Consider the following 20,967-nt stretch of genomic DNA (forward strand, 5'->3'; position numbering starts at 1 on the left):
TTTACAAATATAGTACAGCAGTTCAGGAAGTTTGTTATCACTGTGTTACCATCGTGTCCACTTTAACCATTTACCAGCTGTTTGTTTTGTTATCTCACTGTTTGGAACAGTCCCAGTGCTGATAAGACACCTGCAAAGAAACATCACTCTCCGTTCAGTGAAATTACGCCGTTGGTCATCCCAGATACGAATCAAAAAACGAAGCGTGCACAACTCGCTGAGATTTCAGATCACATTTAATGATTTTCATTCAAGAGCAGATTCACACGAATCTTCCTCTGGTCAACACTTCCATGGCATTTCTCTCTTTCGGCCACAAAAAGTCCTTTCGTCTCTCTCATACACACAAATACTTGTACAGAGACCAGCTGAGGAGATCTTTAAGAGAACGTACACCATCAGCTGTAAAGCACATGCCAACTGGGCAACAGTCACAAAATGACCCAACTAACCAATAACATAATGTACAGAGAGCAGTTGCGTTTAAGACACGTTTTTAGAGTCCTTGTGCAAGGACTTGACAATCTCCCTTTGGAACAATCTTCACTTAAAAATCCATTCACATCCACTCGTCCGCATGAGCACCAATGTACTGTATCTTAAAAGAGAAACTGACAGAATAAAAAATAAAACACTGATCTATTCCACTGGTATGTAACTGCGAGTAAAGGAACGCACGTCTCATTAAAAAATACACAGCATTAAAAATCAAAATAAATTCACAATGATCAAGATCACATTTGAAGTGTTAAACTGTTAATATCTTCTTCTTGTCTATACATATGTTAGGTTAGATATATCAATAATATTCCCTTTTGGAATACTAAAAGCCTAACAGTCAAGAGTGAAATCATGAAAGCTGCAACAAACATCCGTAGCGGACCGGTTTGTTATTGCTTTCCTGTGCAGATATGGAAATTTAACCAAAAGCACTCGAATGTTCGGGAGGCAGTCATTGTATTAACGGTAAAAATAGCCATAGTCAATTCCTGGCACCACGAGTATGGTGTACTTGTACAGTATACTCACAAAGCACAACTCAGTTGTCAGTTTCCATTTTTAAAGCAAATCCACAGCAGCAAATCTGCTGCCGCCATCTACTGCTCAAAGACAAAACAACGGACTTGCAAAAAAGCTACGAGACATGTGTGACGTTCTCTTTGGCACATTCTGCCACTGGCAAATTTCTACAGTTTACGTTTTTGTGAAAATGCCTTTAAATTGATACAGGGAAAAGCTTTTTAAGAAAAAAGCATCATCGACTTTAGCTCAGAAAAACAAAATATATATATGTAAATATATATACAAGAGTTTGAACACACAAACGCTCCCTAATCTTCGCAGATAAAAGTGCATTAATCTTTTACTCTTGTGAAAAATTCAAATGTAGTGTAGCCAAATAGTTTAGTTAGTTAAACATTCAAATTTGGGTTCTCTTGAAATGCATCTGGAAAAAAAGTGATAAAATACTTCGGGCAATCAAGCAATTTCTCAGAAAGCATCATTATCATTTAAAAAGCAACCGAGAAGAATTTTAGACAGCTGCGTCGGCTGTTTCATTTGGAGTCTGCTTTGTGCCAAGCACAACGAGAAAGCTGCTGTGAAAATGGAGAGCGATCTAGGATCGGATTCATCAAAGCATTATGCAAAGCATCGCATAAGCTTGTGCAAATGCGCTACAAAATAATGTGCCGTACAAAAAAGCAACGAAGGCATAAATACGTATGGTTGAAAGCATGACAGAATTTGCATGCTTGCTTTGTACAAATGTTGGTCATGTGCTAAAATGATGCATTTAACTAAGTGTGCTTAGCTTATTTAAATATTTAGCAGCAGTTGGTTCCAGACAAATTTGATCATGGACTCTAAGTGGCAAGACATTATCAACGTCAAGATTGCGGGGAAAAGTTAACGGAAAAGAAAAGGCATGTCCTTTTTGGACACAAACCCATCTGTGTCTGCATAACGAATATTTTTATATCTTTTAATAACTGCATGGCAGTGCAAGCTTGTAGTCAATTATCACAGCTAAAACAGCTGTGAACTTGAAATGCTAGAAACAGATAAGCTTTGTTTCAAGGCTTCAAGGCCTTTTGTTTAAGTGCTTCATAGTGAAACCATTTAAGGTTACTTTTTATATATCTGTGCCTTTTTGATTGTAACCCTCTGATTTGTCAACAATTTATAAATACTTTTGGTAAGCTAAATGTTTCCATAAGTTTGTTTTGAACCAAAAATATTAGGCATTGGGAATAAGAGCCAAATAGCTTACAGATCTGAACTCACCACATACTCATTCTGCTTTTCGAAACAATCAAAGCATATCCACAAAACAAAACAAATGTAAAGTTGCTTATACTGTGACTTTTTCTTGTTCGTAAATACTGATCGATCCTTACGAGACAAAAGGGAGATGAGAACTGTCATGGCAACACACCTACCTCACGCCTGAATCATAACAGATGCTCGTGATGTAGGTCAGGGTAAGCGGGTTGCTAGCTTTTTCCAAAAAAAAAAAACTCTCCCTTTGATCAGAAATTGAAAGAATCAAAGATGAGCAATTCAGAAACAAATTATGGAAATAACCGGCAAAGATGATGGCATCTCATACATATGTAGGAAGGACACGCGGCCTAATTAGCAGGAGAAGGAATTGGCTCTGCTGTGGCCAGCCGCGCCGCGGAGGCTTGGTTGGGAGCGGGTGTAGGTGTGGAGGCTGATGTGGGCGTAGCTGTGGGCTTTGGGGAGGGCGTGGATGGGGTCGTGGCGGGAGCTGTGGTCGTAGTGGAAGTGGAGGTAGCAGCTGAGACTAAGGGCTTGGGATCAGGAGTGTCACTTTGGGCGGGAGTGTCGTTTGCGGGTGATGCAGTCTTGTTGTAGTTAAGATTGAGGATGTGCTGCTGGAGGTGCCTGATCCAGTCCTCCTGTACCGAAAGAGGGCCGTGAAACTCCACGTCACAGAACCTAGAAGAAATCATTTACAAATAAATGACAGTTGATTCTGAGGGCTTACACATTAATACAAAGCTCTGAGCTATTTTAAAAATACTACCTAGACACCAAAAGACACTATAGCCATAAATACGATCTTGAATAAACAATGTTTATTAAATGTTATGCTTATTGGTGCAAATATTGCAACATGCTAACATCAACTGGAAGTTGACTGTCCTGTATAGTCACTGTTTGTTCCTACAATTGTAGATAAGTGATTATAAATATATTTTACCATAAAGAGAAAAGTATAAAAACAGCTATGTAAATATAGCTGCAAGCAGCGATTACTGGGGTTCAAGTGCTTTAAGGCATTTAAGCACATGTGAAAAAAGACATTGAAAATGCAGGTAATTTACCATAGAAATATTATGGTTCGTAACATTTATGACTATTATAGCACCAGCTGTGGTCCTTAAAACTTTGCATGTATCATGGCACCAGGTTTTAATAAGTTTTGGGCTTTCCTATAAGTTTTATAGGATTTTGGGGAAATTCGGACAGGCCCCTTTTCTAAACTACCCCATTATAGCCTCCCAAAGGCTACATTTCAAAATCTTTTGATAAATATTGGCCTAGAGAGTCCAGAGAATGGTACTGCAATGTTTTTTTTCCGGACTAGTTCGCAAAAGTAGGTTTTTTACATCTCAATCATTTAACAAATGGTTTGATTGACATCAGTGGTCAAGGAAAAGTGGTCCAGAATGAGGAGTTCTGTCATATGATACAAATATCGTGTGTATGTGTGAAAAAACACAGAATGCACAATTGCTTATGCCCTTAAAAAACGTGACATCGCCCCCCCAGTGGCCGATTTCTTTAAAATTTTTCACAGACCTGGGGCCGTGAGTCGAACAGGTCCACCAAGTTTTGTTTCAATCGGTCTTCGTTAACCATGTCTAATAGGTGCTCAAACTTCATTGGCCAATGGCAGCCATGTTTTTTTTGAGATACGCTAATGTCCTTATAGGTGCTTGAGGCACTTTGAACCAAGACTGTGCACAGCGATTTTCATGTTGATAGGACAAATGGTTTGGTAGGTATAAACATTTTAATGTTTTTTTCCCTCTTATAGCGCCACCAAGTGGCCAAGCTCCGTGTTTTTTTTTCCTGCAACCTCAGATTGAGCTCTTACGTAAGTTTTCTGAGTTTGACGAAGATATCTCATTCCGTTCAGGAGTTATAGATAGCCAGTTTACTAAAAGTGGCCCTGCCCCTTTTGAACGTTTTAGAGCCCCTTTGCAGTGGTAAGTTGAAAGTTAGACTTTTTTTGGTAATTATTTATATTCGCTGTCCAGAGAATCTCTCTGCACTGGTTTGGTTCTGCTCGGGCGAAAAACCTAAGACTATTTTTAAAATAAATCATTCATGGGTTGTCTACTACATAATTTAGTAAGAGACAACATTTAAGTTATATTAAGCCATACAAGTCTTAGTGTATTATGCATTCTTTACGTTTATTGCAGTATCATGCTATTAGCTTAACAACATGCTAGCTAACTCAAACTGGTTGTACGTTGAGTCTCCTGTGAAAAGCACTGTTTGTGAAGCACACGGAATTTCCAGCATTCTAGATTGTTCTAAAACAGATCACTTACAAGGTTCCATTTTGGTTAATGCTAGACATCAAGGCAGCTCACTAGGTTATGAAATAGGTCTAATATGCAACTCACCGGCACTTGAGTGAGTAAATTTTACCCACAAGTCTAACCAGTGGGGTGGAGGGGGGCTTTGGCACAAGGGCAGGAACGGTACTGGAGCGAGGCTTCGGGGGGCCACTTTCTCCTTCGCCTCCTTCAGCATGTGACGGGTGTTTAAGTGGCCGTCTCTCAAATCCTTAAAAGAAAGAAATCTGCAAATTAGGTACAATTTTGCAGGTAGATAGGAAAAACGATTAGAAGTCATTAGGGTAAAGTTGTGCTCAGACCTCGTGGCAAACGCACGTTGAGTTCACTATGCGCCACCTGCGCATGTGGTAGTGCATTATTGGAATGATGACCGCCCGGCTGTGGAATAAGGCTATGCTGAGTGGAACTTCCACTCCTGCTTTTTGCATCTGTTCCCCGTGATGACAACCCCCAGGAACAACTGTTGACATCCCGTCCAATTGCTCTCTTTTGAGGCAAAGTGAGAGATGCCCATTTGGCCACAGCAGGCTTTTGGGAAACAGGAGTTGTAGGGTCGGAGTCACAGGACGGAGAGAGAGCAGCACTGCACCTCTGCAAAAGATTATATGCATTTTAACTGATATTAAAACAAGTTTTTTTTAAACTTTCACAGCTAGACACTACAGAATTGCAGTGACTAGGCAGAGTAGTAAAGAATCAAAAAATGTTCCAGTTGCTTTCATACTTTCTTTTGGGCATAGCGGGCTCCTTGTGCATAACTTTGCTGCATCTCTGCTGCCTTCTGTGGACGGCTGCGTATCCAGGCACTCAGCGTCTCAATAGGCGAACCATTTACACACCACTCCGTCACGCCAAACTGTCGTAAATGTGCTCGAGCGTGACTGGCCAGTGCCTTCCGGTTCTCAAAGTAGAATCCGCAGAGTTCACAACTGGCATCTGAAAAGGAAAAGCAAAAAGATGAAGTCACATTGTTCTTGAGAGTATTCACACAACAAGGAAACAAGGAAAACTTATTGTGCCAAACATGCAAACAATGAGTAGTTCACAATAAGACCAGAACATCTACAGAAACCAAAAAGGGTCAATGTTGATATCGCTTTTTGCTTAAAACCACCAACATTACTGAATCTATTTTAATCTGAATCTGGATTTCTGAATTGGGCTCTTCTATTTATTTCAGAGTCATTCTTCTGCAAACATGGAAGCAACAGAGACACTGCACTACAAATAGTCTTCAAAAAATGTCATGGAAAAGAACCAAATAAGGAGTCTTGCAAAAATATACCCTTACCCATGTGGCCTACCCCATGCTTCTCCACTGAGGCTTTACCCTTAAAGGAATAATCCTGTGGGGGAGGCGAGAAGTTTTTAGATTGGATGAGTAGTGCTTTTTCTCCTGGCTGTCCCTCCTCCCCCATCACCTTCTTCTTCAGTGGAGGCACTCCAAAAATCTTCCCCACAGGTGAGGTGGAAGATAAGGCAACACTCCCTAGCCCATGCTTATGGAGGCGCGAACCAGAGTGGAGCAGGTTAAGAGGTGACTTGCGGGACAGGGCAGAGGACTGATAGCCTGGACTGTTCAATGAAATCCCACCATCCTGTCCTGGCTCCTCCTTTATGCCCAAGGCAACAGATGCAGGGGTAGTGCCTTGCCTCCTCATGACTTCCCACAGCGTGTCAATGGGTGAGCCGTTCACAGACCACTCTGTGATACCCATATGCCTCAAGTGTGAACGTGCGTGGCTTGAGAGGCCTTTGCGGTTTTCAAAAAATTCGCCACAGAACTCACAGCGAATATCACGGGAAGGTTCCTTCTCCTGAGTCATAACTGTAGGAGGAAAACAGTACAAAGACAACAGATTGAGCTGGGAATGATTCAGTCATCCATTTAGATCACTGAAAATGCTAAAAGTAAACAAACAAAAAACATACCCAAGTTGACTGGATAAACATTATCTGAGGTGTTTACACTGGAATGTAGTGGCTCTGGGTTGTAGCTGTCATTTACTCCCATGTCTGATCCTTTCATGGTAACCTCTACAATTTCAGGCTCTGGTTTCGGTTTAACCAGCTCTACGGTTGGGGAAGAACTGGCAGTAGATGTTGATGGAGACATTTTGCGGGTAGGAGGCTGGTCGTGGCTTGGTGTTTGGGCAAAATGGAAAGGCAGGCGCCCAAGCACATTCCTTGGCGGAGAAGAGGACTGGAGTGCAGGTCGAGGCAGTCCTGGGCTCGGAGAAGAAGAGGGGGATTTCGGGGACTTCAGAGGCATGATGGACGGTAGGCCTCGACGGACTATAATCTCTTTTAGTGTGTCAATAGGTGAGCCATTCACAGACCATTCGGTGATCCCAAGTTGGCGCAGATGGGACCGAGCATGACTGGAGAGTCCTTTGCGGTTCTCAAAAAGTTCTCCACAGAATTCACAGCCCACGTCTTTCATTGGCTCTGGTGGAAGTGTACAGAACAATTTATCAGACTTAAGTCAGTTTAGGTGCATAAATAACCTTACGTAACTGAAAAGGCAAAAAATGCAACAAACACGTAAAAAAGTTATTACCTATAGGAAAGGACATCACTTCCCCACTGCTGAAACGAAGGACCTGTAACGAGGAGGGTTTCAGCTTCTTTGGGGGTGGGCCCAATAAGGGATGGGCAGAAGAGGAGGTAGCTTTGGAGCCAATGGTTGTCTTCAAAGAAGAAGATGCCGTTTTATATAATACAGGGCTGGAGGGAAGAGATCTCTTAGGGGAAGTGGAAGTGGAGGGTAAGAGGGAGGTCATGCTGGTCTTCTGGGACCTCAGGTCCTCTGGAGTATCTGAGAGAAAAGAATTTGCTCTGTGCTTAAAGTCATCAGTCAAGATGAACCGGTTGAGTAAGTCAATTGGGGAGCCTTTGGATTCGGAGTACTCAATCCCAAAATGGCGCAAGTGGGCACGAGCATGGCTCGAGAGGCCTTTTCTTGTTTCAAACCACGCACCACACAACTGGCAAATAATGTCTTTAGAGTCCACATCCATTGCTGCAAAGGAGTGTGAGAGGAACAGAAAAGTTAAAGAGATTGTAAGAAGCTCAGACAATAAATGCACAAGGTGTCCAAACTCAGTCCTGGAGGGCCACTGTCCTGCAGAGTTTAGCTCCAGCTTGCCTCAACACACCTGCCTGGAGTTTCTAGTATGCCTAGTAAGTCACTGATGAACTTATTCAGGTGTGTTTAATTGGGGTTGGCGCTAGTGGCTCTCCAGAACCGAGTTTGGACACCCCTGTGCAAGAGAAACAAAATAATCACCACAACACTACAAATCAAATTATCTTTATTAATATTTAGTACATTAAATGCGTTCTTACTAAGATTCAATGGGGCATCCGTCTCTTGCGGTGCCCAGAATGGTTTATTCGGACTGGAGAGGTTTGTAGACTGGTTCTTTCCTAAGGTCTTATGCTCCTGGGATCGCAGTGGGGAAGACACGGGTAGTAGGGAAGAGATGGGAGCCTTTCTCAGCACTGGGGAAGGGGAACGAGACTTTACAAATGGAGAGGAAGGCAGAGAGCCAGCTGCAGAGTGAGTAGTTGGGGAAGAGGAAACTTTAATAGCGGAACCCGCAATAGAGAATGGGACAGGGGGTTTGGTGTCCAGCAGTCCTTCTTCAGTTTCAACATCTTTTGTGGGGCTAGGTATAGGAACAATAGGGGCATGGTGCTGGGGCTTCTTAGTTGAATCCACAGTAGGGGATGTGCCAGTAAAATGTGCATCACTGGAACGTTCCTTAGTGATCTGGTAGAGGAGATCAATGGGCGCGCCACTGTTCTCCGACATGCCGATCCCGAGCTGGCGTAGGTGAGAGCGGGCATGGCTAGACAAACCACGACGAGTCTCAAAGGTAGCACCACAAAACTCACATTTTAACAGGTTAGAGCCTGTAAAACAAAGAATTGGTTATTCAGGACCTTAATCACTTCATGCATTTTGACAGATGGGACTGTTTACCAAATTTTTTCTCTAATTTTTTCACTAAGCAGAGTTAATAGACCTTTACTGACACTAGACTGTGGAAATCAAAACTAATTTTTGTAAAATGTCACGTAAAGAGACAAAAAATCAAGGTGGCAGACCAGACTAATAAGGACATATATTTCATCCCATAAGCTCAAATGTGACCCTGGACCACAAAACCAAGGTTGTAAGTATCATGGGTATAATTGTAGTAATAGCCAACAATACATTGAATGGGTCAAAATTATTGATTTTTCTTTAATGCCAAAAATCATTAGGATATTAAAGATCATGTTCCATGAAGATATTTTGTAAATTACCTACCGTAAATATTTTAAAACGTAATTTTTGATTAGTAACATGCATTGCTAAGAACTTCATTTGGACAAACTTAAAGGTGATTTTCTCAATATTTTTATTTTTTTGCACCGTCAGATTCCAGATTTTCATATAGTTATATCTCGGTCAAATATTGTTCTATCCTAACAAACCACACATCAGTGGAATTTATTCAAGTTTCAGATGATGTATACATCTCAATTAAAAAAAAACTGACCCTTATGACTGGTTTTGTGGTCCTGCAATTAACCCTAACAACTTTGAATGTTTTTAAAGGATTACTTCATCCAAAAATTACCATTCTTGTGTATATTTACTCACTATCAGGTCACTCCAAACCTGTATGAATTTCATTACCCATACCGTCTGTCTCTTTGGATTCAGGGCTCTGTTCCTCAATAGAGAACAGGGTCTTTTCTCCTGGACTTGAGGCCAGTTTATCTGTAATGGGCATTCGGGCCTCCTCTTCTTCCTCTTCCCCATTGTCTGCCTCCTCCCCACCTGAAAATGCATAGACAGAGACAACATTTTTAAATTAGCGAACTGTAAAGTCAAACCCACAAAGGTCTCAAATGAATGTTACCCTTTGAAAACTGTAATTCACAGAATAAAATAAAAACATTTGTAATTAATTCATGCTTAATTACCTGGCTAGGTGATTCTGTAAAATCATCTGCTAAAAGACATCTGCTAAAAGTTTTCCTCATTATGGGGACAGAAACTAGGGCAATCACAAAATACTGTATATAGGTTGATTTCAATTTCAGCAAAACAATTCTAAAATAAATAGTTTAACCTTTTAATAGCCTTTGAAATGCACATGAAATTTTCCTAGACGTCACAATTTCCAGTCATATTTCGTGACATTACAGTCTAGCAATTCTTTTCCCAAAAGTATGACAAATTCATCTCTGACTAAACAATTTTTTTCTATCTTATTTTTTTTTTTTATTCTCAAGCACTGTACTGCACAGAGAAAATGTCAAGGGGAGCACAGCCCACCCCAGCACCCTTCTAAGTGCAGAACTCTCACAGCTCTTTGATTGCAATTTGTGACCGCAATTAAACTTAACAACTGAGTTTTTAAAACAGACAAACTCTGCCAATAAAACTGTAAAGAACAACTAAGCAATGCGGACTAACAGCAACCAACTAGATAAGAAAACAACAGGTTTGTCTGACTTAAGAGTTGTTTTATTTTGAATTCTCTAGTCTAACTATTAGATGAACATACAGACTGACACTTCATTCACTCCAGAGGTAAATTCAGCAGATCTACAGTCAAGCAGCACACAGTGATTTTCTTTTGAAGCTCCTGCTGGTCTTGCTCTTCTCAGCATATTCAATATAATAAGCTGTGAACGCGTTCCTGCGGTGGGCGTTTCTGTTCTGTCATTTGATCTGCCCTAGACACAATTCTAGCAACATCAGCCCTTTTTCTGCTCAGACTGAAAATGAAAATTCACTGTAATGGCATACACTCCATGAAATAACCAGACAATAAAGAGACAAAAGGCATTAAATGCAATAAGTTTAACACGAAAATCCACCGTTTAATAACTTATCCAGGACAACATAAAAGAAGCAGCGCTGACATTTTCTTTTCAAAAATGTTTTTGTGAAAGTGCGCAGAAAAAGAAATAAGACCCAAGAAAAAAGCGCTGGCGCGCTCCATTTCAACATTAAAAAAAGCACCTCAAGTAAAATGGCGAAGACTCAACCTAATTTCGGGAATCATAAAGACATATATGCATTCAAAAAAGAAGCCGTCGTTTTGACAGGACATCAAAAACTGCCTTTATTAAGCACCTGAGCGCAAAATGTCACGTATCGTCACTTTTCAGATCGAAAAGTGTTCAGACACTAGGGGAATGAGTGGCTTTCGTACGTGCACTCTGTCTCACTGGACCATTCCTGGCATCAGTGATTTAAAACGCACATCGGGTATGACAGGAGCTTGTCTAAAATGTTAACACGATTGCATGCCATGCAAGCTTTAAAAGTGGCAAAGCTCTGTGCATATGCATCTCGCATGCATCTCCATGCACGGCGCGGAAGTGCATCCACTCACCATTCAGCGGCTGCAGCGCATCGGACTTATTACAGCACCTACAGTCAGACAATTTTTCCGCTATTGTTTGTGTCTGCGGGGAGGTGGAAGCAGCCATTTTGCCCCGCACACATGCACTAACGCACCAAGGCGTGACGAACCGAATAAAGGCGGAGACTAGGCAAAATATTAAATGCCAGACATCAATTACATTAATGAAGACTGCATTAAGAAATTAGCAAGTCTTCTGCACCATGCAAAAAATCTTTACAACTGCTTTCAACATCTGCCTCTCACAGCATTACAAAAATCCCAAGGCACGCACAAGCTTTTGAGGTTTCTCTTAGTGTATTTTGGACTTCTGACCACAAAGCAGATGAGGTAAAGGCTATCTATTTAATAGAAACATAACTTATGAGTAAGTACACACTTTATGCGTAAACACACTGCCTCAATTACCTTTTGAAAAGACATGTAAAACATCTAAACAGCATTTAAACAAGGAAAAATAACTGAGAAACAAAAAAGTGATCAAAACAGTGAAACCACTATAGTAAACCTCGTCTGAGCCCACTAGTGATTTAGCATTTTTGTTAATGCAATACAGACATTTCCATCAAAACAGACATTATGACCACAACAATCAGTTTTTTAAAATGATCTTTCTCAACTATTGCTTTAATGACAGCATGCACTTGGCCTAAGCATGGACTTCACAAGTTTGTGCAAAAAACTGTCATCTAGCATGACTTTACAAAGTTTCAAAACGCATCATGTGCTTCAAAAGAATCAACGAACATCTGACCTTTTGTACAAATAAGCTTGCATTTGAGTAGTTAGAGAAATGGTGTGTTTTCACGATGCATCATCTATCAGCCACATTGGCATAAACAATACATAAACAATGCCACTGAACTGAACAGAACTTATAAATTTAGCTGATTATTGCTGCTTAAAATGGTCAATTATTGTCATGTTTTGGGCTGTACTAATCTGTTGGTCCAGGACAACATTTGGAGTACTATAGACTGCCAAAAGTTATAACAAATCAAAGAGAAGAGTGCAAAAGACTGTCTGAGGAACAAAAGGCGTTGTTGTGGTTGGCCAAACTGAACCAGGATTTCCAGGGCAAGAATCTTGACAACATTTGTGTTTGTTCTTATTTCCAGTCAGGTAGGTGAAATATTAGGTTAATATCTTAATTAATACTGCTCGTATGTATCTTTACCACCTATTAACTTTAGTTTGTCAAAATATTGCGCCCTTTCCTGCTCTATATGAGTCCTTCTCTATATGATTTAGCAGCTTCCACACAATTTTCTGTGATTTGGACAGCATAAATTAGCAGAACAACATATTCTGTAATACATTAATTGTGCAATCCATGCTGTTGTTTACATCCAGGTATCTCCAGCATGGCTGCACATTTGAGTACCTGACCAAACTGTGACGTAAGTGCAAACCTATAATCCAGACTCAAATACAAATATTTCTTAAATATATTTTATGTAATGCACTTTTTAAAACTTTGTGCATCACTTTTTTCTAACATACAAAGAACTTGTTAAGCAAAAACTATGACATGACTCATGCCTTAATCCTTCAAAGTTTTTGAGAAATCAAGCAGAAGTAAATCCCATCTACTTACCCTCCAGTTCACCGATATTGAGCTCTTCCTTCCAGCGCCGTTTTGGAGAGTCAGAGGAAAGAGTGGCGGGCTCTCCTGTCATGTTCTCCTCCTCCTTCATATCTTTCCTGCACTCTTGTTCCTCATCAGAGCTTTGCTCTTGACCTGACTGAAGAGTATGAGTGGGTGCAGTGGGTAGAACAAGATCCGGATGCTTGGCAAAAAGCTCTCTGAGAATATTAATGGGAGAAACCGTGACTTCCCAGTTGGTGATGCCAAAGTCTCTGAGATGTGCTCGGGCATGACTGGAGAGACCAGCCCTGGTGTCAAAGCCAGCACTGCAGAACTCACATCTCATTACACTGAAGGTCGACGGGTCAAAGTTGGCAACTAGAAGTAGCAATAGAAAGAAGAGCAAGTTACACAAGGCATTGGTTCTGTGTGGTAGGCAATTAAACTTTAATAGTACATTAACAGTAGTGCCATCTGTATTTACATTTAAAAGCATCTTCACCTTTTTTCTTCTTTTTTTGGTAGGAGAATTTCTTCTCGATGGCATTGACCTCTTCGGGGGAGATGAAGTGCCTAACGTTGTAACTGACTCCCACTCTGTTCAGATGACCCCTAACATGATTGGCTAGTCCAATGCCATTATGGAATCGATCTGGGCAATAAGGGCATTTTCTTTCCACACTCTTTAACAACCCATCTCTATCATCGTCTTCATCATCTTCTTCAGTTAATGCACCAATGAGACGACTAACAACATCCTCTTCATCTTCGTCGTCATCAATATCATCATCAACATCCTCCAGTTTTGCAGCAACAAGTTCTTCTCCACTCTTCTCCTGACTATCAGATTTCTCTTCTTTGAGTTTAGGTTCCTCCTCTTGTGCTTCAAGCTTTTTGCTGTTCTCATTTGGCGAGGAGGAGTTGGCTTTAAGATTTGGAACATTAGCAAGTGGCTCCGTCCCTGGGGTGGGGTTAATGTGGAGTGTTACAGAGTGTTCAACAGTTATAAAAAAAAAATAAACAAGACCAGTATTGCACAATTTAATGGTTAAATGCAAACAAAATGTATGAGGGATGCAATGAGAATGGTAACAAGCTGTGTTAATAGAATAGTAGTTGATCAAAAATGAAAAGTCTGTCATCTTTTATTCACCCTCATGTTGTTCCAAACTTGAATGACTTCCAACGAAACATGAAACAAGCTATTTTGAAGAATGTTCATGCTACTTTTTTCTCCAAAATGTCCATCATAATTTCTCCTTTTGAGTTACAGAAGAAAGATTGTCATATGGGTTTGGAACATGAGGGTGAGTAAATGATGAGAGAATTCTCATTTTTTGGGCTCAGTGTATACAGAAGGAACAGCTTGGCCTGACTACTCTGCAATAATTTAAGATCTCTGTAGCTCTGCTCATCACTCACCCATCACCCTGCTGCATGAGAGGGGAGTTTGGAGGTCAGAGCTGAGAGACTCTATGAGGACGAGGGGTAACTCGTTTCTTAGCTGGGCTTGCTGCCCCTCAAGCAACCCCAGCCTCTCTGCTGCCCCTCGGAGGCTGGCTGAGAAGCTGCTCTTCAGCTGCAAGGCCAGGGCAGGTACCTCCACAGGGTCTGCAGGGGAAGGGACCAGGTTCAGACCAGAGTGAAACCTGGGATTTTCCCAAGTTTATGGCCAGGCTTGCCATTTGCCCCCCGTTCAAGTATTGGTCCTTGCTGACTATGGCCACTGACTGGGTTAACTGTTTGGGAAAAATTGAAGGAAGAACACCTGTGCACCACCGGCAGTGGCTAATAGTAAGCATTGGCCAACGGAACAGGAAGTAACACCTTGCAATTATAATAACTGGCCAGTGGAATGGAGTGAGTCACCACACTCTTTTAACCAGTGGCCAATCAAACAGGGAGTTGCACTACACAAAGTTTGATTCAAGGATGGTTCTGGCACATCAAATCCAGACATCACAATAACACAACAATACATACAGTGCACATACACATATACGTGCATCACCACAAGACCAAAGACAGCAGTACAATTAATGTATTTATTCAGATTTTGCCTATATTAAACTGGAATTGTAAAAGCAAATTCTCATTTTTCTGTTGTGGTTAATGATAGTATTATTTAACGTGCCAATATTATAAAGAGATTGTGAGAACTTGATAGAAAAATACACACTTTTCTGAAAAGACAAATAATTAAATTAAAAATATATCAGTTTATGATATTTTGCAGCTTCTTTTTTTCGTATGTAAATGTTGCATTGGTAAGTATAGTTTACTTGACACAAATGGCGTCGATAATGCTATGTGTTAGCATTTACTTACTGCATTTACCATTATGCTTTTGGCAAACACCTTATCCAAAGCAAGTTTTAAGGCATTCAAGTTTTATCCAACTTTTTTTTTAAATACGGAAGTAAGCCTGTGAGTGAGACTTCCGATTCATTAGCTGCTATAGGAAAATAATGAGAAGAATAACAATGTGCATTAAATGGTAAAACTGTTTGCACTACAAACTAGTGTGCTCATAATTACGATAATACATTAAAATAATACGATAAGACACACCAATCTGCAATATCAAGCAGCAAAACAAGCTGTTTTGTACAGTTAAAAATAGCTGGATGCGGATGAGACCGGAAGCCAGACCCATACATTTTTCAAATGGCCGCGCCCGCTCTTACGGGGAAAAAAAAGGTGGAAACAGTGTATATATTTCTGTTCTCAGGGCATGGAAGTCTTGCCACTGTTAACACCTTGTCAGTTTAGCTACAAGGCTAAGCCTTGACTGTTCTTGATGCTATAACCTGTTATTGACTTACCTTTTTTAGAGTCTTGTTTTGGATCAAGTTCTGGTTCTGCTGTTGGAATGTCTTCTTTCTGGCTCTTATCTTCGGTCTGGTTTGAGATGTGGACTTGTTTTTTCATAAGGGAAGTAGGGGTGGACTTAGAATCCAGTCTTGTACTCCCTCTTGTGCGCCCCGGTCTACCCCTTGTGCCCCGGCCTGAGCGTTTATTCCCAATGCTCTTGAATGCCACATCCTTACGCAGCGGAGCAGCCCTTGGATTGGCCGGAGATGACATGAGATGCTGAGGTTGTGGAACATTCTCTTCCACAGGATTAGCCACAGTTGTCCTGGGCTCTTCTGTTTGTCTCGGCTCCTCCGTAGGGTCTGTATTTTCTTGCAGAGTTGCGTTATCAGATTGGTCTGTGGCTTTTGCTGGAGTTGCAGAAGCACTTTGACAAGACAATGAACTAGAGTTTACTTGTGAAGCACCACCTTCGGGCTGTGTTTCTTTAGACTTTTTGGATGCTCGGATGGGGTACCTCTTGTTGAGAGGTGGCGTGCCAAAAGTTGACGTATCGTCTGCAGAGGACTGAACTTGTCCTTTCTTGCAGGACTTCTGTTGAAAGCGGGGTGAGGTTCGAGAGACACCAGCCCTTCTTCGTGTGTTGTGCGTCTTGGCATGCTCAGCAAGCTCTTGAGGCAAATCAGAGCTAAAGTTGCATTTAAGACACACAAACTGGCTGACCTCAGTTGACTCTTGGATGACTGGCTCCGATGCCTTACTGCAACTGGCTTGCTCTGCCATCCGCTTGTCTCCCTCATTTAATTTCTTAATCTCTTCAAGTATTTTCTGCCGTGACTCCTCATGGCACTGCTGATGATCTAGCAGCAGTACCTTGTCTAAAAACTCCAGACCACACTCTATACATTCAAAAGCATTTTTAGTAAGATGTCCGCTCCAAGAGTCTTTCTCTCCACCTTGCCATTTCTTCCCAGATCTACCGACCTGGCCATGCTCTCGCATGTGTTCACGTAGATGGGCACGTTTCTTAAAGTAAATGCTACATTCGACACATGTAAAAATATCTTGGGAGAGGCCTCCATCCAGTTGGTGGTCTACTACTGACCTCTGCCTTCCCCGTACCTTCTCTTCCTTTTCCTCTGTAAATTCGAACATCCCTCCCCCAACCTTTGTGGTTTTCTTACGCTCCTTTGCTCCCGAGGGTTTACCTCTGGTCTTTCTGCCAGTTCCCGTTGTGCGTTGCCAAGTATCTAAGCCAGAGAAAGGTCTCAATATGGCCCTCTTCTTTCTTCGGCGTTGGATGAAGGTGCAGTGCGCCCAAGGTCCAGGCGGTGGACTCTCTGGCTCAGAGTCTCCTGGAAAGGTGTATACATCTGGCTCTTTGGTGTTCTTTTCTTCCCGCCCTCTACTATTTAGCATCTTCCGCTTATCTTTCTCCTCTTTTTGGCATCCCTCTTTTGGTGTAGTTTCTGGTGGATGGCTCTTTTTGTCTTGTTCCACTGCAAATAAATAGCAGAATGTTTTATTGGCTAAAGTATTTTTTATATGACAGGGTGTTATTGACATGAATCAAAACTAGGGTTGGGCCAATAGACGATGCCATCATGCATCACCGATGGCAGACAGACATCACAATGTTGAGCCGGCATTGTGATTCCTCCCCCAACCCCCCGTCCCACAACCCGCTGAATCTGAATATTGTATTCAGAAAGGAATTTATGTGTACTACGGAACCCCTAAAGCAGGGGTGCCCAAACTTGGTCCTGGAGGGCCGTTGTCCTGCAGAGTTTAGATTCAACTTGCCTCAACACACCTGCCAGGAAGTTTTTAGTATGCCTAGTAAGAGCTTGATTAGCTGGTTCAGGTGTGTCTAATTAGGGTTGGAACTAAACTCTGCAGGAAACCTGCCCTAAAGTATTTCAATACTTTCTCTCGCAGTTATGTTATTTGGTAATTATACTGTATATGCACTGTGGGCATCAGAGAGCCGATATTAATATGCTAGGCATTGAAATCGCTTTTGAATGCACACTCACTTTTTACTTTTACTGTAGAGATTGACGATTACACGACTCTGTGTTTGCTACGAAGCGGCAGTACTTACCGCACATTTAACAAGATTAGATGTTTGTCAGTGGCCAATTTGGTAGACATCGCCCAACCCTAATCAAAACATGCATTGTTTTTTTACGTTTTGCTGTACGTTTCGGTAGGCTGGAGTCAGTTTTCGGCTCCTTGTATGCAACATCTCTTTGATTCTCCACCCCCAGGGGGGCAAGTGGGATCTTCTCAAGAAATAAATGCTTGGTTTCCAGAGGTTCTTGACACGGATCAATGTCAAATCTGCAAGCATAAGGATTAAAATGGATAAGTAGGTTACAACTTAATATTTATCTCAGTCAAACCCCTCAATGTTTAAAAAAAAGTAATGTATGCACCTTTCTGTAAACCTGTTTTTCCATGTAATCATGTGTGTCTCACCTGTCTTCTTGCTGTCCAGAGGTGGGACTTCCTGGGCTGTGAGCAGCCAGACCATGAGGGTTAGAAAAGTGCTGAAGTTCTTCCTCTGACATAAACCATTGGAATACACATAGGAACACAAACAATTTACACATGACTAAACAGAAAGCATGACTTAACTCACAGTTATATCTACAGCATGTAGACAAACAGAACCATTAACGCTGTTCACAGAGAGACACGTTTCACAGTACAAACACAGAAACTAGCTGAATCATTGCAGATTCTCATTTCCAGTAAGTCTGCATTTCTTATACTTTTAGGAAAAATGGTACATAAAGCTGTCAGTGGGGCGGTACCTTTTCAGGTACACTTTTGTACCTATATTGGTACCTTAAAAGTACATATTAGTATCTAAAAGAAACAAAAGTGTACCTTTTAAAAAGATAATACCACTGGTGACAACATTTGTACTATTTTTTCTGAGAGTGTATGGTTCAGACATGCATGTATTTTTCACTGACTTGAAAGTAAGAATGAACCATGGACAATTACCGTCCAAGGTTTCTTTCTCCGAGTCCGAGTCCCATGTGAGAGATGAGGGGAAGGCTGAAGATCGTGGACTTCTCTGTGCTTTACCACAAGACTCCAGTGTGGGGAAAAAGCATTTTGGACCGTCTGAATCTCCATTTCCATCGCCCTTCTCCATGTCATCGCAATGCAATAACCCCCCCTGTGAGTTCAGAGGGTTGAAACAAGTCCAACATTACATAGTTCTGTTTAGGGGAGAAATAAAATGTTGCAAGATTCTCACACAGCTGTACACTGATCGTTAAAAGATAGGAATCAGAAATGTGCACCATCACAGTAAAATATAATTATAATTAAAAAGTATTAAACTGTGTCAAACCAATGACTCCCACATGCTTTTTTTAAGTTCACAGAGTAACAATTAAAAATCTATTTTCTTGAATAAATTAATCCAAAGAGAAAAAGGGGTGTTAAATGCTGTGCCAATTTGCATACTATACTTCCTAAATAGCATAGAATTATAGTAATAGAATCAGCGTGTCCCAAATCATACTATGTTGAAATGAGTATCCCAAAGTACTACAAATAAAACAAATAAAAAGTGAGAAAAAAACATGGTGAATATGCAATACTGAGGGTTAACTAGAGAAGGTTAGATAAAGGAGTTTATTAATGATCAGTATCTAACCTAATCAAAAAAACTGTAATGTTATCCACATATTTCAACATTGTGAAATATTTAGTCATCAGTTTTTAAATGAGCCAAACACACGAGAGCTCTTGGCGCGACAGAACTACGACCGGCAGATCAACATGCTGCTTCATTTCTAATAAGTTAGGTAATTAAATTAAACGTGATGTGGAGGATGTTAACTGTGAGAAGATGATTGACAGGGCAGTTTAAACAGTGACTGCATGTAAGTAAATTATGACAAAGCTTGTCTGCTCTTCTGCTACACACTCAAAAGTATACTTTTTCTTCACAAAAAGGGTACATCTTTTTTGGGGATAATATAAGTAGGCAAATTGGGATGCAGCAAAGGGTCTTGGCTATACCAGGAAGCTGCAGTTGAGCAAGGAGGTGGATGTTGAAGGCAGTAGCCCTTGCGTAGACATCAGATCTTGGGGGTCCCTGGTCGAGAGATCGTCCTCAGGCTCCATGGTCCCTGGTGCACTGGTTTGGGTGCAACTGCAGTCCACCTCTCCTGTCCTGTGAAGAGCAATTCCATTTCTGGACAAAACTAAAATGCAATCTAATCTTTTTTGGCTCAGTCGACCATCTGTATGCAATAGATATAGACGAGAAGCCAGAAAAGTCAAATTATGGTGTCTTTAAAGAAAGCCTATAGAAGGTTTATAAACTCAAGGTAAATCTAGTGATAAATTATAGTGTTCTGTGCAGTCCAACCTTTGAAAAAGTGCATTTTAATAACTAAATCTTTGTGTTTAACTCATGAGGAGTGTCACTCTGCCTGACCTATTTTATCATGCCTCATTTCCCATGTTGATAATATCAAATGAGGCCGTTTTTACTAGGGAAAAACCACACCGGCTCCCGAAATAACGGGGCTCGTCTATGCAGATTACATGCGTTTATAACTTGCGATGTCAAGACTGGACTATCCGCACACGCTGTCCTTCTCTAGGAACACAATCTGTTAAACATCTCTCTGGATGTGTGCGGCGAGGATGGAATTGTGCAACACTCACGGAAAGCGGCCTGTCTTTGGAATCTTCTGCGTCCAATCACATCGCTCTATCCATGTCTAATATGGATTGAAGTGGCACGAACGCACGGGCGCTTATAGAGCATGTGTGCGTTGCGTTTTATGCGTCCCGGAGCGTCGCTGCCTTCCCTCAGGAGCACCGGGAAAAGCATGTAGGTTTAGCTAACGGTGAAGACCGCCTTTGCACTCTAAACACCGGACTCCATGTTGTTAGTTTCGGAGGGATGGTGACGTTGGTGGGGAGGGGAAAGGAGTTTATGTATCAGCCACGCTGTAACTCTTTCACAGCAGGTTGAGAGAGATGAACGACACCTGATCTGTGCGGTAACAACGGCGTTGTTGCGTGCGCGGTGCTTAGCGGACTACTTCAGTACACTTGTTAGTGTGTGAATGACTAAATGTCACTCATTTTAAGAGTGAAAAGAATGTAAAATGCTACAGTTCGAAATGGTAAAATAATTTAATAATTCAAAATACGCTTTAAAATATATAAAACGGCAAAATATAAATATTGTAATGTTTTATTGTGACTTTTATGTATATAAAAGTAATTATACATAATATGATATTAATTTCTAGAGGATTATTAAAAATCAGCTCTACAAAATCTGTTACATGAATAAAGTAAACATCAGGCATGATACATATCTAGAGTAATACTAATATATCTGTCTGTCTGTCTATCCATCTATTTTTGTGTGTGTGTCTGTCTATATATGTAAAAACTGGCAAATGTTAAATCATACTGTACATAACTAGATGTCTCTGGTAACTGTTAATATGCGTAAATA

General features: G+C 41.0%; 1 protein-coding gene across 2 annotated transcripts; it reads right to left on the reverse strand.

Annotated features, from left to right (window-relative positions):
• Positions 1-218: 218 nt before the first annotated feature.
• On the reverse strand, positions 219-20,390 carry wizb (WIZ zinc finger b). Of its 2 annotated transcripts, none has more exons than XM_051105829.1 (17): positions 20,160-20,390; positions 19,506-19,659; positions 18,474-18,651; positions 17,940-18,024; positions 17,662-17,801; positions 15,470-16,957; positions 13,147-13,605; positions 12,654-13,022; positions 9,319-9,456; positions 7,971-8,540; positions 7,183-7,644; positions 6,555-7,070; positions 5,914-6,450; positions 5,347-5,558; positions 4,922-5,213; positions 4,668-4,830; positions 219-2,964 (listed from the first exon to the last, which is right to left on the reverse strand). In XM_051105829.1, exons 2-17 carry the CDS (start codon positions 19,608-19,610, stop codon positions 2,634-2,636), a joined length of 6,045 nt encoding a protein of 2,014 aa, XP_050961786.1. In that variant the 5' UTR covers positions 19,611-19,659; positions 20,160-20,390; the 3' UTR covers positions 219-2,633. The 2 variants fall into 2 exon arrangements, with proteins under 2 accessions (XP_050961786.1, XP_050961785.1); XM_051105828.1 differs by having other exon boundaries at positions 17,650-17,801.
• Positions 20,391-20,967: the final 577 nt, after the last annotated feature.

The sequence above is a fragment of the Labeo rohita genome, chromosome 3 (assembly GCF_022985175.1).
Source record: "Labeo rohita strain BAU-BD-2019 chromosome 3, IGBB_LRoh.1.0, whole genome shotgun sequence".
NCBI classification, from domain to species: Eukaryota; Metazoa; Chordata; class Actinopteri; order Cypriniformes; family Cyprinidae; genus Labeo; species Labeo rohita.

Bases quoted from the DNA above. Each gene is read 5' to 3' on its own strand.
- wizb (XM_051105828.1), bottom strand. From the start codon at position 19,610: ATGGAGCCTGAGGACGATCTCTCGACCAGGGACCCCCAAGATCTGATG. The intron at 13,023-13,146 runs GTGAAGATGCTT...TGCTACTTCTAG, and splicing joins CCAAAAAAAGAAGAAAAAAG to TTGCCAACTTTGACCCGTCG. The intron at 4,831-4,921 runs GTCTGAGCACAA...CTTTCTTTTAAG, and splicing joins CAACGTGCGTTTGCCACGAG to GATTTGAGAGACGGCCACTT.